General features: G+C 35.6%; 1 protein-coding gene across 6 annotated transcripts in view; it reads left to right on the plus strand.

The window, feature by feature from the left end:
* The window catches only part of WDR72 (WD repeat domain 72), a 238,720-nt gene extending 229,915 nt beyond the window's left edge, over positions 1 to 8,805 (plus strand). For all 6 annotated transcript variants that reach the window (XM_055279193.2, XM_055279195.2, XM_063640667.1 and 3 more), the window contains 2 exons: positions 621 to 725; positions 6,203 to 8,805. In XM_055279193.2, coding sequence (XP_055135168.2) covers positions 621 to 725; positions 6,203 to 6,258 — 161 coding nt within the window. In that variant the 3' untranslated portion in view covers positions 6,259 to 8,805. The remainder of the gene's footprint in view (positions 1 to 620; positions 726 to 6,202) is intronic.
* The last annotated feature ends 7,041 nt before the right edge of the window (positions 8,806 to 15,846 follow it).

The following is a 15,846-nucleotide window of genomic DNA, read 5'->3' on the forward strand; positions in this document are numbered from 1 at the left end:
TATATCTCATGATAGGTTGTCTGGAGACCTACCATTTGAAACAACAGCCCTTCTTATTATAACTTTCAGTGTATATTCATGCTACATTTTAAAATTTACTTTTTATAGTACTAGTTTTTTTTGGTGTTTGGTACCGTAGTTTTTAATTTAATGAAAGAGAGCCAAAATGCACACAAAATGTTCATTAGCTGTAATTTGTGCAATGAGAGGAACCATTGCCACCAGTACAGAGCTGGTCTTTCTAATTGACTAGTCCGATGTTCTTCTGTGTTCTATTGCCGTTAATTAACTATATTGTTTTAGATTTATGCATTAAAAATACGATTTCTACTTCGAAGAGATCACTTTGTTACTTTGTAGCTTTTAAGCTGATGCCGTGAACTTATTTTTCTTCTAAGATAAAGTCACATCTATAGATTTTTCAACTAATTACATGTGTGCCAATAAATACTTAGAGGATACATTTTATTTCAATTTATAATTTGTGTTTACATAGTGTGTCCCTGGAAATATCTGTGGAACTGAAAGGAAATGTTTTAATGGTGTTTGCTACTACTTTTTCATCCTCTCTCTTCTGTCTCTCTCTCTCTGTGTCTCTCTTTCTCTCTCTCTTTTAATAGCTCCAGTCAGTCTGGTCAAGCATGACAGCAACTCAAACTCGGCAAACTTCCAAGACGTGGAGGACATGCCTGACAGATGTGTCTTGGAAGAGTCTGAGAGTCCAGGTGAAAGCCATTTAAAAATAGTCAAGTATAAAATGATAAATTTGACACAGCTTTGGGATCCTTGGAAGGGGGTGAGGGGAGAGGACATTGTAATGCTGTTTTCTCTTAGCAGCTGCACTGTCAAATTAATGGTCACCTCCAGGGGTCACAGTGTGGAGCTGTTATCTTTTCCTCTTTCATCAAGAATTCAGTTGGAGGAAGTACAAAGGCTTTATGACTGAGAAGGGAAGCTGACACTATTAGTTCATTATCATCAATTTTAGGCTAAATGGTTAATAGAGCCAGAGATTGGGAACTATAGAGAAATGGCAACATTTTAAATATTTCAAATAATGGGATCTAACAAGGGGGAGCGGAAGTGGACAGACGGGGGTGAAAAGAGAACCTGTCATTATTACAATTCTATTTACCTTTCTAGAAACAAACAGGACTGTAACTGGGATGAGAGGATTTTAGCATGATGGTAATGAATACTGTCAAATGTTTAGGGAAAAATAAAGTCTAGAAAATAGTAACCCTTCTCTCATGCAATAAAAGCTATTCTTTGTCAAAGTCACTTATTTGTATATATCCTTTATAGAAATAAAAGAGAAATATACTAGAAGGATACAGCTAGAAACACTTATACAAGGATTTCTGTTTCTATTTTTGTTTCATTTTGAAGTACGTCTCGCCTTAACAACTAATTAATTAGAATCGAAAAATCTTGTAAAAGTCAAATGAACATTCCTGGATAAATACAAAGTTATAAGGTGCTAGAAGGTAACCTTATTATCATGAATGAAAGAGTTAAATATCTCCTCCACTTAATATTTGTGATTCCTGTTTTATCTGGCTCCTGTGTACCCTCTACCCTCTCACATCTTTGTGTGCTGATCCATGTATCATATTTTTGATTCATCCTCTCTGTGGCCTGTCAGCTTAGTTAAGAGATTTCCAAATCTTGTAGCCTTCGTTGACAGGGGGCAGCTGCAAACAGTCCCCTGATCCTTCCCCAAGGAGAGCTACTGAGATTTAATTTTCAGCGAAAGGTGCAGCCTGCAATCTATGTCAGGTCCCCTAAGTCGTCTCGGAACCCCAATAGGCGCAATGGCGATGGCATTGTATATCAGTCCTCTTCACTCCACCAAGATTCCTCCGAAGATGGACTGCTGCCGTGTACCTGTTCTCAACCACACTTCTGCTTTCGGATCCCATGGAACTGAGAAATGACATCTTTAGCAATGACAGAAATGTTTAATGAGCAAATTAACCCCACCCCCTGCCATAATAGCTAAAAGAAAAATGTAGATGAGTCTCACTCTAAAAGGGAGAGGGTAAATGGTAGTGTTAAATTTCTATAATAAAAATTATTTATCCATTACTTTTAGTTCTGACTAATTTTGCCGAATTTTGATTAGGTTTTAAAAGTGTCTTAATACAGTTTTCTGTTACTCATTTTGTCAGGCAGATAAATCTGTGAATCAAGTTTTTACCTAAATGTCTGTTGTTTTTGGTGAGAATAGATCAGCTTTATATCATTTCAAAAGTAGAATAAATTTCCGTCATCCCTTAATATGAATGGAATGGGAGTGAGATTCAAATATAACATTCTCTATCTGATTGATACACACAAAAGCATTTATCAAGAAAGAAAGATTAATTAGAAAATATAGGTGCTGATAAAGAATCTTAACTCAAAAAGTGAGTACTGTTCTATACATCAGACATCATTATACTGGTAATAAAGAATGAATTACTCTGGCTTTTTCCTCTGTCCATTCCTGCATTTTAAGACATCTTGCCTTATAGGCCTAGAAACCTCTGGAGAGTTCACTACTGGTCTCACTGCCTTCCACTGAGAATTTGTGGCTTGGTTGTCATGGAGACATCGTATTTCTCCAAGAATTGCTCATATTGATCCGTGGCCAGGAGTAAATGGCCAAGCCAGTGTGAGGAATAAAGGGGGCTGGGCAGTCCTATGAAATGACCAGGGCTTGTGGGTTGGAAATAAGCTCATAGCAAACACTTTAGCTAAAAAGAAAGAAGCAGTTTTATTTTGTTTTAGGATTTCTTTCTGCACTTTGGGCCATTGTCTTCTTTTGCTATGAACTGAAAGAAACTTGTTAGTCACTTGTCATGTCAGATCTTCGGTGCTTGTCCTGACACAGCTGTCAGCCTTCCAGCTCTGCACAGTTCAGGGACACACAACAAAGAGGCAGTGACATGAATTATTTATTGCTCCTTGTGTGGATAAAATTCTGTGATAAGAAATTAAGACACTTCTGACAGAGGTGCTTGTTTAGTAAGAAAGATTTTGATGAGTGTTTCCTTGAAGCATGAGTATTCGATGGGCAAAATTCTTAAAATTGAACATGGAGGAAAATAAGTTTTATGTTTCTTATGTGAATTTGGTGGCAGAGAGGGATGTTCTTGAACTATAAAAAATGACTTTCCACTTCTCAAAGCCCAAACATTAACTTCAAAATATCAAGTCTTTCAAAATTTAGGGGCTCCAAAACCATAAGCATTACTCTAGTGGTTTAGTTACCTCTATTTACTACATGTGAGTGGTGTTTCTCTGGAAAATATTAACTACCTCAGTCAGAAGAAGAAACAAATTTGGGGTTTTTAGGTGGTGAAATTTGGGAAAATGTCCTCAAACCAGAAGAGGTGCTTCAGTAGCTAAACTTACAATTGCATTAGTGTATTCCTTAGTCATTGTAAGGAAAAGACTGCATTTAATTCTGAATGCCCATTCTTACCATTTTCAACTGGAATGTTTTCACTCATTTAAAATTCCTTTTAACATTTTTATGTACATGCAAAATCCCCCAGTTACAAAGCTGAATGTGGTCAATCTTCTAACTTTAATGGATATTGAACTTACATGGTTTTATCTATGCAATGCTAAATGACTAATACAATTATTACATCATTTTAATGAATAGATCAGTTGTTTGAACAGCATATAGAAAATGAAAAAAAAGTATTTTTCAATGCAAGCACAGTTCAAGTATATTGCTTTATATATTGTTCATTCCACATAAACTCTCTTCTTTGCAAATCCTGTAAACATCATTTTACTTTAACTCTTCTGGTTTTATATTGTGAATACGAACGTATTTTCATAGGCAGAAAGCAAAAGGGACGTTGAAGCGCAGAAAAAGTTTCTGGAAAAAGTGAAGTTGATATTTAGATGTTGATAGAGAGTTTTAAAATGTCATTAACAAAGCCAAGTTGTTTGAATTTATATAAAATAGAAATAACCACTTCGTGTATTACCTCTAAATACAATGGGCTTGAACTCAGTATGTAAATTGTTTATTTTTATATTGGCATCACTCCTTCTCCAGCACTGAATTGACTAGGATGACCCATTTGTAAATGGGCTGCAGTCTGCATATAGGTCACAATTTAGATGCCTTGTGGAGTGGTTGTTCACCTGGTCTCTAGAGCACTCTACCTTATTCATCCTGCCATTGTGATCTCTTTATGGGTTCAAGCTGTATACCCAGGTGAGCGCCTGGAGTCCATTAAGGTAGGCAAAGCACCTTTAGACCAGAGCAGTCCTGTTCCTTTGACCCTGCTCGTGAACCTGGAGGTCTTGTCTGATAGGGAAAAGTGTCTCTCAGCAGTGTCTTTTCTTTGGAATAATTCATTAGCAAAGAGTTTTGACTCACAGGTGAATCCCAGATGGAAGTTTCTGGCTTAGACTCTGTGAAGTCTACTTGCTCCTTCACTGGCATTTATACCTTGCTGAAACCTGTGGGAATAACTCTGATGTCTAGTAATAGAAGCACTGAGACAGTATCATGAACTTTCAGCTCCCTCTTTTGAGATTTTAGGGCCATTAGGCTTTCTTTCTTTGGCTCTTTAAGGCCTGGTTGCTTCTGAATCTGAAAGACGTTATCACAAAAATAGTTCAGTGGAGCCTTTTGCTGGTTAACTTCTTACTGTTTCTTTTACAGTGATTAAAGCTTTTGTTTCATTCTTTAGAATAAGTTTTTAAGGATTTCTAGCTCCTCATCTTTAAACTCATTTGATGATAGGAAATTTAGTGTGACATTCACAATTTTCTATGACAGTGTTAATGAGAAACCTTAAGCCTTTGTCACCATATTGGCTTGGAAAATTAATAATTTTTCTTTTTAGTGCACTAGAAACAGTGTGCTCCAAAGTAGCTTCAGCTGAAAATAATAGTGACAAGAGAGAATCAGAAGTCCAACAAAATGCATTTACGTGTTTCCACATCATTCTGAAGTAGTTTATAATCAGTATGCATTCTGCCATTAATAGAACATTTTTGTGGTTTTTATAAGGCAGGTTATCTATGTAGATCTTTATACATCATTGTCAATCAATATTACATTTGCATGAGTCTGATGGCCAAAACTAGATTTCTCACAGTTTCCAGGGGATACTATATTGTGAAAAGCCAAGGTGGAGGTTTTTCTTTTTTTTTCTTTTTCTATTCTGGCTCATGAATCACCAGCAAAAATCAGGTAACAGAAAGTAGGACAGATTCAGGACTGGAGTGTTGGAGATAGCTGATGATGATGCATGAAGCAGAAAAAATGTGGAATGTGTGAGCAGCCGATCAATCATGGCCATCGAGAACACACTTCTTATGGTTAGTGCTAAAAAAAATCTAGAAGAATTAAGAGCAATTCCAGTAGGAAGATGTAAGCACTTTCTTCGGGTAGTTTTTAACAATATCACATTCTTAAAATTTACCCAAAAGCAAAATTCAAGCATCAGCATATTTTTTAAAGAATGCAAAATTATACATTAATACATACACACACACACACACACACACACACACACACACACAGAGTTAGTATACAGTATTGGTTTAACTAAACCATAGTTTTTGCCAGTAGGAGTGAAAGTTACTATTCATAGACACGTCATTAATATAAATGTGTTTTAAAATAGTTATTAAGGAATAATGTTCCAATTAGTTTGGTAGTCAATTTGATTTTAAATGAGTGGCTTTTTTTAGCCTACAAAGACAATCATCCAAGTAGTCTGAGAAATAAATACTTGTTTGATTCTCTAACTCAAACAGTATTTCAACTAATAAATTTTGACCCTAAAACTACAGTTGTGGATTTTTCTAAGAACAATTAAGCTGTTTGAAATTTATGGAAATTTACTAATTTCAAACTAAATTTTTCTTGTAGAAAACTTCCATCTTCCTTGGCAGTTAAAAAAATCCCCAAGCTATTAATAATGTGTGCAATTAAAGTGTATTTACCTACTTTATAAGACAAGTATATTTTTATTATATTAGCTTGTCTTATTTTAGGATGGAAAAGATATGTAGAAATTATAAGCAGTACCTTTCTTCCTTTCATTTTTTCCTCATTCTCTCCCTTCTTCCTTTCTGTATCTATTCTTCATTTCCTCTCTCCCTCCCCTCCTCTTGGTCTTTCTCTTTTTTCTCTTTTTAGATTTCACCATATAACCCAAGATATCTGCTTTTTTCCTAGGTGAGCCAAGGCATCATTCATGGATAGCAAAGGTCTGCCCCTGCAAGGTGTCTTAAATGGAATCTTATCAGTAGAAGCTGAATTTGGACAAATTAAGAAATCCAAAAGATGCCATTTGTTTATTACTGTATAAAAGCATTGTTGTTATTGGTCAAGTTATTAGGCTGTAGTGGATTTGCTAATACTTCAGCCAACATGTATTAAAGTGATTTTAATACATGCTGATTAAAATGCAATACATACTAATTGAAAATATTCATATTCATCTAATTTTAGAAAAATATTGTCTAGATCATTCTCTATTCCTGTTTCTTACTTTTTCTGTTAATATTTCCAACAGGGAATGCCAGTCCACAGACACAAATTTAATACTGCTTTAAATTTTCTCCTATCCTTTTAGTCCCTGAATTATATAATAAACAATGTTAAAACCAATGTAGTACACAATACTTATAAATTTAATGTTGCTTCAAGGTATTTAATCTAAAATTTTACCAACTTTGATTTGTCTGGTTAGGATATTTTGTTTTAGTGGATATGCTTTAATTCAGATCAATTACTGCAGTAAATCTCATCCCTAAGCATGAAATGTTGTCAACAAAAAACCAATTCCATTTAGTTATCAATTAGCCCAGATAATTGATAAAAGTATAACAGTGACCAACCTTATACTGTTGAGTTAATTTGGACTTCTAATGACATTGAGGCTAATGTCTTTAGCTAAAGGTTGATCTTGTTGACCATATAGATGTGAACTAGGGAAGGGGAATCAACTTACGGCATATCACAATTGATCCTTATTAAGTATAAACTCTTGTAGGTCTTTTCCCAGAAAGAAGCTTGACTAGCAGGAATTCTAAAACTAAAATATATCAAACAGCATAAATAGGAATAGACATAAAGTGCTCTTCTATTAAAGCCTTTGGTGATCTGATTTATTTACTATGATTTATATTGTACAGTTCCTTGATTTACAGAAAATCATCAAATATTATTAATCTACATATCTTATGTATATAAATATTGCCTAATCCATAGAAAAAAGGATGTAAAGTATTAAATATATGATATATAGCTATATCTATCTATCTATGTATCTAATAGGGAAGTTCAAGTCACTTCAATTGAAGAAACATATCTCTGAGCAAAGGAGCAGCCTCAGGTCCTATGGTGGGATGCAGCAGACAGGGGAGGGGGAAATTAGAGGAGAACTATATAATTGAAAAAGGGATATAAAGCATTAAATATATGATATATAGCTATATCTATCTGTGTATGTATCTAATAGAGAAGTTCAAGTTACTTCAATTAAAGAAACATTTTTGAGCATGGGACCAGCCTCAGGTCTTATGCTGGAATGCAGTAGACAGGAGATGGGGAAATTAGAAAAGAGAACTATGTAATTGAAATGATATGGGCTGCACCCTTAAGGAACTTATAATTAATGATGATCTGAGTAAACATACCAGGATAAAGATGTCAAATGAGTGTGACTCCCTTAAAGTAGATTAAAGTGTGCATTCTTTGTTTCCTAAAATAATGATTTTACTGCTTGAAATTACATTTGAGTTGAACTTTAGAAACTAACATAGTGTTAATATGAATAATCATGGAAAATTATTATCCTTTGAAAACTGATAAATATATTCCCCCTCCTTTAGAAACAGTCAAAAGCCACTTCAAACAAGTTTCAAAATAAAGGAAGGTAGCAAGTTAGGTGATGGATTATATTTTCTTGCTTGTTGTATACCGATTGTCAAGGTCATTATAAGGACTCCCAAAAGCATTTTGAAGGATGGCAGTATCAAATAAGTGTATGTCCTCTCAAATGAGGCATTTTTAATTGTTAAAACCTATTTGGACACTCAGGTTATGATATATTTATGAAAAATAAGCTTCATTATTTTTATAGCTACATCCTATTATTCCCTTTTAGAAACAAGAATAACAATAGGTTTTAATAGTTGCCATACTTAGCATTTATCGGGTCTAATGAAACCAATATTGAATCTCTGATAAATATTTTCTGATGTTACTAGCTATAGGAAATTAGAACTGGCACAACCCTGACACTACTAAATGGAAATATTAGGATTTTTCAGCATCACATCTTAGAATCTCTAAAATTTAAACATTCATGTTAAATGACTAAAGTTTGCTTTTATCAATATGAATTCTGAAGGTCAATATCATTAACTATGAAAGCTTTTAATTCCTAAAAATAGAGTTTTAGAGATATTCAAGCAATGCTCTCCTAATATCCATACGCAAGTGTGTTTATGACACAAATTCACTAGTCTGTTTAAAAATGATTTCTTTATATTGACTGGTGTTCCACATATTTCAGTAATTTCTGTTATGAGAGGACTTGAAATAGCAAATTGCCACACAGTTAACTGGATAGACCACGTACGTGGTGATCATAACCCATTCATAACCACTTGGTACTACACCCAGAAACTCAAAATTGTCTTTCTCCTGATGAGATATGGGTGTCCTTTTGTACGTCTAGCCCTAGGTAACCAGTGGAGTGATTATATTAGCAAATGTGTTTGTATCCAGAGTCTTCCTGTCATTGTAATAAATAATTTATTTAAAAATTTTATCTTGTGTTTCTTTTTTGGTAATCATCTTGGTGATATTTATGAATGTGTGTGTGTGTGTGTGTGTGTGTGTGTGTGTATAGTATATTCCCCAAAGGAATATCATATTTTCATTTGCAAGCCTTGATTCTTTGACTTGCTGTTGAGTTTCACATTGGCTCCACTGTATATTGCAGGAAAAAGTATCTGGAAAGCATGGAGGGTTAAGAGCAGAGGCTCCTCGGCAGTGTGTCCAGGCCGTGTGTGCTTGCTGTGCTTGTCAGAGCCTCGTTCCTTCCCCTGTGTTGGAGAGCTTTCTCACAGGCTCATCCAGAGGTGCTAGAAAGCAATCTGAACACTATTAAACACTTCAAATATAAGGAAAAATGTATAATGTTAGAAACACACAGTTAAAAAGTAGCCCCAGGTATCAAACATTCTGTTACTATTTTAGAAACTAAATTAAGCCTACTTTGAACATGATGGTATTAGAAAAATGATAGAATACAGTTTGTTAAATATTAATATTCTATCTTTAGATGATAGCATTTGGTGACTTTTATTTCTTTTCTTATACATTTTTTCCAGTGTTCTGTATTTTTAAAATCCTTTTATAATTATTGTAATGAACACTTTAGAAAAGATACTATTTCTCTTCCATCCTTAGAGGGCACATTATAATAATTGAGTATTTTAAAATTAAATTTTATGCCATATGTTTAAAATGAAAGTTCAGGTTACATTAATTCCAATTGATTTTAAAGCGTTATTTTCACAGAATGGACTCGTTCAATTTTTTAAATTTTATAATCATACATTTTGATTGCTCAGTTATATAAAAGCAGCGTTATAGACTCCTTTATTCTCCACAAAATGTTGTCTTATATGTAAAGTGACAAAAGTTGTGTTTAATTTCCTAAGAAAGCCATTGCTTTGTAAACATTTGTGTAATACTTAGTGTTTTTTGAAATTTTAAAAAATTAGCTTAACCAAAAGAGTTGCAAAATTAAAACTTTCTTGAGTGGATATCTTTCAGATAAAGCTGCATGGCTTCATATACAATAGTCCCCGGATCACTTTGCATTGTAATTTGCTCAAGAAGGAGCCTACAGATGGCAGGTAGGAGAAGGTAAACTGGAAATTAACAGGTCTCTCTGTAAGAGCATGCCACCGGAAACGCCCATCCCACTTGGGACCCCTGGAAGACAGCATGTGTCTAATGGGAGGCCTGTCCTAGTACAACTCCTTGACTCTTTTCACCTTCATCTTGACCTTCTCAGATACCATCTTTATGTAAAATGTTGATGTTGCGGAGTTTTTGCAGTAATTTAATTTTTATAACTATTGTATTAAAGTATATTTCTCTTGATTACTGTTTTTTGTTTTGTTGTGTTTTGCCAACACCTACTCTTGGATTCTGCTTGTTAAGTCTAAGATAAATTCACCTTTATCCCAGAAAGCACACTGCAGGTATAAATGGACTGTGACAATTGCATCATTACAAGCATGATTATAATGAGGCGAATGGTAAGAAATAGTTATTGTAATACTATGTGAAAACTAAAGCCATAAACCAATGAAGATGTCTGAAATGGCCTACTTCTAGAGGTATACTGGGGGAAATTAGGCACCCGTTATATGCAGGGCTTCTCACACAGAGTAGTTCAGACCAGCACCCCAGCCTCCGCCTCCAGCCCCACAAAGGGTGTGGGGAGGCCAGTCAAGAGACCACGTGAATGGTTCCCCTCTTTGCAGGGACAAAACCAGGAGGAGTTCCAGGGTGGAGGGGAAGCGGAGCCTATTTTATTCTTCCGTTGACATTGTTCCTCCAAATGTCTGTTTTTCATTGCACAGAGCATATTTTCCTAACATCAATTTTAGGGTCTTTTTTTTGTCTTCAGCATCCTGCTATTGGAAAAATAGCAATGATTTTTATTCAAGAATACAAAGGTTTTAACACTAAAGATAATTAGTCCATATTTAATCCATAGTACACTATGCCTAAATCTGCAAAGTGCCAAATGCCAGAAAAATGCCAATATTCATAACATTGTGTAATAGCAATAATTAGTTGGCACATGCTTCCAAAACTCCTCATTTATTCACTTAGCAATCATTTTAATTGCAATTATCTGTAAAGTCATCAATCAGGTTTTCGATCTTGCATGTATATTTTCTAGGGAGAAGGTGTTTTCACACAGCCTCAGTAACAGCATCGTGGCCTTGGATGATGCCTTCCAAGATAAAAAGACAGCCCGTGATGTTCTTGACAGATCACAGGTTTCCTTTAGACTTTTAAAGAGGTTTCTGGTTAATTCTATAGTGTCAACTACATTTCCTATCAGAAATAACCTCTCCGATCTATATCAAAAGAATTGTGACATCTATGTTATCCCCGTTAGCATCAATTTATAGTTACTATATAATCAATTGAGGAAACAGTGTTTCATTTCATTTTCCTTTTTTTTTTTTTTTTTGTATTTTAGAATTTGCTAGGGTAGGAAAGAGGGAGGACCTCTAGTACGGTGAGATTAAGAACCTTAATCCTTTCCCTAAGACATAGCTATGGGGATCAAGTTGCACTTGGGATTTTTTTTATAATAAGGAAGAATTCTTTGAATTAACTTCTATTTCAAATAATCAGTGTATTCACACCAGTCTAAGCAAAACCATTTACTCCAATGTCTGCAAGGAATTTGAGATAGAAAATGAGGTGAAACTAACAAATACTAACATGCTTTCAGGATAGTGAAGTAAATAAACAAATTTGGGGATTTCTGAAGTACGTTTTCATAGAAAACATACTGCAGCTGATGCCTGTCTGAAAGGTGTTAGATTTTGTTTGTAGTCTTCCCGCCATGTAGGTGGCAGCAACACTCAAGGCTAGAAATTTTCTTTCACATTCTCTTAGCTCTAGTAAAAACATACTCTTACTAAAAAATCCTTGTGGGAGAGAAAAGGTTTAAAGTGTAGAGACAAATTTCTCGATGTCTTCACCTATCTCTAAAGCACTATTTTAAGGTTGTGCTTAAAACGGTTCCCATAATGTGAAAACATTCATCATTCCCCTTAATACAGAAGTCATAGTCTGCTCTCATACACGTTGGTAGTAGTAGGTTGCTGTTTTTTTATTTACTGGGATGTTACTTCTTTACCCTTTCTCAGACTAAAGCCGTTCTCTTAAGAAAAAGGAAGAAATCTGCTTTAGTCTCCTATCACCTATGTTTTTTGGGAAAATAATACAAGGCTGTCCCCTTTTTTCTTTGTAAACATCTAAGAATCCAGAGGATTGAGTATATGTTGAGAATTTTCTTAGTCTTCAAAATGCAGCCATGTTCTCTGATTGTCCTAACTAGAAGTGACTGCATTCAACTCGGTTCTGTGTGCAAATTAAATGAGGGCTCTGTTAGAGCAGAGAGGCTCAGGGTGCCTGAGAGTGAAGGCAGAAGACCTGGACACAAGACAAGTGGGTTAAAGCTGAGAGTGTTGCCATTGTGTGGATGAGGGTCACTGCCTTGAGAAAGCTGTTTATTCCTGTGCCTGGGTGGAAATGAAACCAGGATGGTCCCCAACCCCCTTATAGAAATAAGTTTGTTTTTCATTAATATTGGAAACTGATGGGCAGTAGGCTTTTCCTCAATTCCTGGTGTTTTGCTAGAACTAGTATATGTTATGGCAAATACAGGTAGCCTTTCTGCAAACATCTTCAGAGTGCTCTTGTTGCATAGGGTCAGTCAACATGTCGAAAACACCAAGCAAACACACACAATTCCAGGCCCAGGTGAAACAGCAGTTACATTTCCAGGCTAGGAAGAGGCCATTAAGTGGTTTGGGGAAGGTGAAGAGAGGTTTCTGCGTCTACTATCTTTGAATCTTAGTTTATATTCCCCCTCATTTCTTGTGTCCTTTTACATCCTTGATCTTTCTTCCCACATCTATGTAGTTCAGTACAAAACTTTTGAGAAATAGACCCATGCATTGAATATGGAGTCAGAGAACTGATATTGTGTCCCAGCTTCTTCACTTTCTTACTTGCTATTTGAGATTAGAAAGAAGTTTTGTATAATATTCCGAACCTCAGTTTTCTCATAATATACATTGAGTCTAATAATTCCAATTTTGCAAGCACCATACACATGTATTATTATTTAATATAGTATTACAAATACTGAAATTACTATACATACAAAAAATATCTGGTTAGAATCTTATGGCCAACCATAATGGCATTCCAGTGCTTAAGCAGGCTTTTTACGCAGATTGGATAAAGCAGTTGGCATAAACAAGCTAAATTGGTTATTTGAATAGAAGTTTATTCTTTTAAAATGTTTCATGTTAACTTGAATTTTGAGCATTCCCAAAATCAAGGATTACTTTCAAAGTTTTTGATAATTTCTTTAGATATCAGGACTTTCCTGAGCATAGTGGGTAATAATAAATAGCAAGTAGTTATTTTTCTGGGTCCCAGAAGATAATCTCCTGGCAATGTTTTATGTCAGAGTAGGATAGGCCATAGTTCCATCAGGGTTGTACAAAACAACAAGTAGCTTCCCTCTCAACTTCTGCCAGTATGTATACAATCAAATGACACTACAAAGGATATTTCTGTAGCCTTAGATGAGTGTGATGAAAGAAACCAAACCAGGGCCAGGCACAGTGGCTCACACGTGTAATCCCAGCACTCTGGGAGGCCGAGGAGGGTGGATCACTTGAGGGCAGGAGTTTGGGACCAGACTGGCCAAAATGGCGAAACCCTGTCTCTACTAAAAATACAAAAATTAGCTGGGTGCAGTGGTGCACACCTGTAATCCCAGCTACTCCAGAGGCTGAGGCACAAGAATCACTTGAACCCAGGAGGCGGAGATTGCAATGAGATCGCACCACTGCACTCCAGCCTGGGTGACAAAGTGAGACTCTGAAAAAAAGGAAGGAAGGAAGGAAGGAAGGAAGGAAGGAAGGAAGGAAGGAAGGAAGGAAGGAAGGAAGGAAGGAGAGAGAGAGAAAGAAAAAAAAAGAAAAAGAAAGAGAAAGAAATAAGAGAAAGAAAGAAAGAAAGAAAGAAAGAGAAAGGAAAGAAAAAGAAGAAAGAAGAAAGAAAGAAAGAAGAAAGAGAAAGAAAGAAAGAAAGAAAGAAAGAAAGAAAGAAAGAAAGAAAGAAAGAAGAAAGAAAGAAAAAGAAAGAAAAGAAAAACTAATCTGGAACACCTAAGTACTTCTAAAGAGGTGTCCTAAAACAGAAAGTCAATGCATTGCTGAAAGGTTTTCTGTAAAGCAAATATGTATGTCAGATTCTACCTTTGCACTGAGAATGGTTTGTATTCACAGTGTTTTCTCACCAGACAAGAATCTGAAAATGGATAAACTGAGCAGAAAATATGAGTCAAGGAAGAGTTAAAATGGAGACCTGATTGTGTCGTCAGGGCATCAAATACCAACAGAATGTACCTGGAAAGGGAAGACCATCCCTATTCTTACTTTCATAAATCTTGGTGAAATATCTCATTAGAACTCTGTCTCTGCTTCTGTTCTCTTCTTTCCTCCTATCTTTAAGTGAAAATAAAAATACTGTTAGGGAATAATAATAATAAAATAACTATGGGGATTTTCAATTAAAATGGTAAATTAAAGACATTCATCTTCATGCTCTCCTGAAGCCTCATTGAGATGATGGGACAAAAAAACCCAGAAGAAAAATGGAGAAGAAGAAAAGAAATAATAACAGCAAAACTTTAAAAACTGAAAGCAGATAAATGCCATAGGGGACAATGCCAAGAAATGAGCCTGCTGGTATTGCAGAGCTCCTTAAAGGTTTAGGAACTGGGTCAACTGTGACCTCTGAAAGTGGGGGTGCAAGTGTGGCTGAAACAGGAAAATTGTTTGAAAGAAACAGTTAACTTCCTTGAATCCCATTCCCATTTGTCATGCAAGCAGTTACTCTTCCCCTTCCCCAGCGGACACCTGGATGTTCCCTCTCTGAACAGGTTGAACAAGAGGGATTCTGGACTTAGGGACACTAGGCCAGCCAAAAGCAGGTGCATCATCCTGAAAGAGGAGGGATGGGTGAAAATCTGTACACTGATGGCCACACACTTACCCCAGCTTCCGTCTGCTTTGTTCCAAAAATGCTGGTAACTGCTCTTATTAGCCCTGGAGAAAAGACAGATGATTCTTTTATGATAAAACAATGAGCCTGAGGCCAGTACACACATGAAAAGATGCTCAATATCACTAATCACCAGGGAAATGCAAATTAAAACCACAATGAGATACCATCTCGTACCCACTAAGATGGGCCACTATTGGAAAAAAAAAAGAAAGTAAAGAAAAGAGTAAGTGTTGATGAGGAGGTGGGAAAAAATGGAACTATTGTGTACTAGTTGGTGGGAATGTAAAATGTATGATCCAGTAATTCCATTTCTGGGTATATATCCAAAATAACTGAAAGTAGGATCTCAAAAGGATATGTATATGTCGTTGTTCATAGCAGCACTATTTATAATAGCCAAAAGGTGGAGGCAACCCAAGTGTCTATTGATGGATGAATAGATAGACAAAATGTGGTATATTCATACGATGAAATAGTACTCATCATTAAACAGGAAGGAAATTCAGACACATGCTACAATATGGATAAACGTTGAGAATATTATGCTAAGTAATATTTTTGGAATAAGCCAATTACAAAAAACACACATACTGTATGATTCTACTTCTATGAGGAACATAGAGCAGTCAAATCATAGAGACAGAAAGTAGAATGGTGGTTGCCAGGACAGGAGGGAGGGAAGAATGGAGAGTGATTGTTTAATGGGTAGTTTTGTTTTTACAGCATGAAAGAAGACATTCCAAAAGTTAAACATATGGGATAGCATTTACTTTTTCAGTCCAACATTTTTTTTTTTTTTTAGTTTCTAATGTACTAAGCACTGTTCTAGCCATTGAGAATACCACAGTAAACAAAACACACACAAACATTCCAAGGCTAGCATTTTTTTCCAAAAAAAGTTTAAAAAATACAACTGAGGGCCTGGCACGGTGGCTCACGCCTGTAATTCCAGCACT

The sequence above is a fragment of the Symphalangus syndactylus genome, chromosome 5 (genome assembly GCF_028878055.3).
Source record: "Symphalangus syndactylus isolate Jambi chromosome 5, NHGRI_mSymSyn1-v2.1_pri, whole genome shotgun sequence".
NCBI classification, from domain to species: domain Eukaryota; kingdom Metazoa; phylum Chordata; class Mammalia; order Primates; family Hylobatidae; genus Symphalangus; species Symphalangus syndactylus.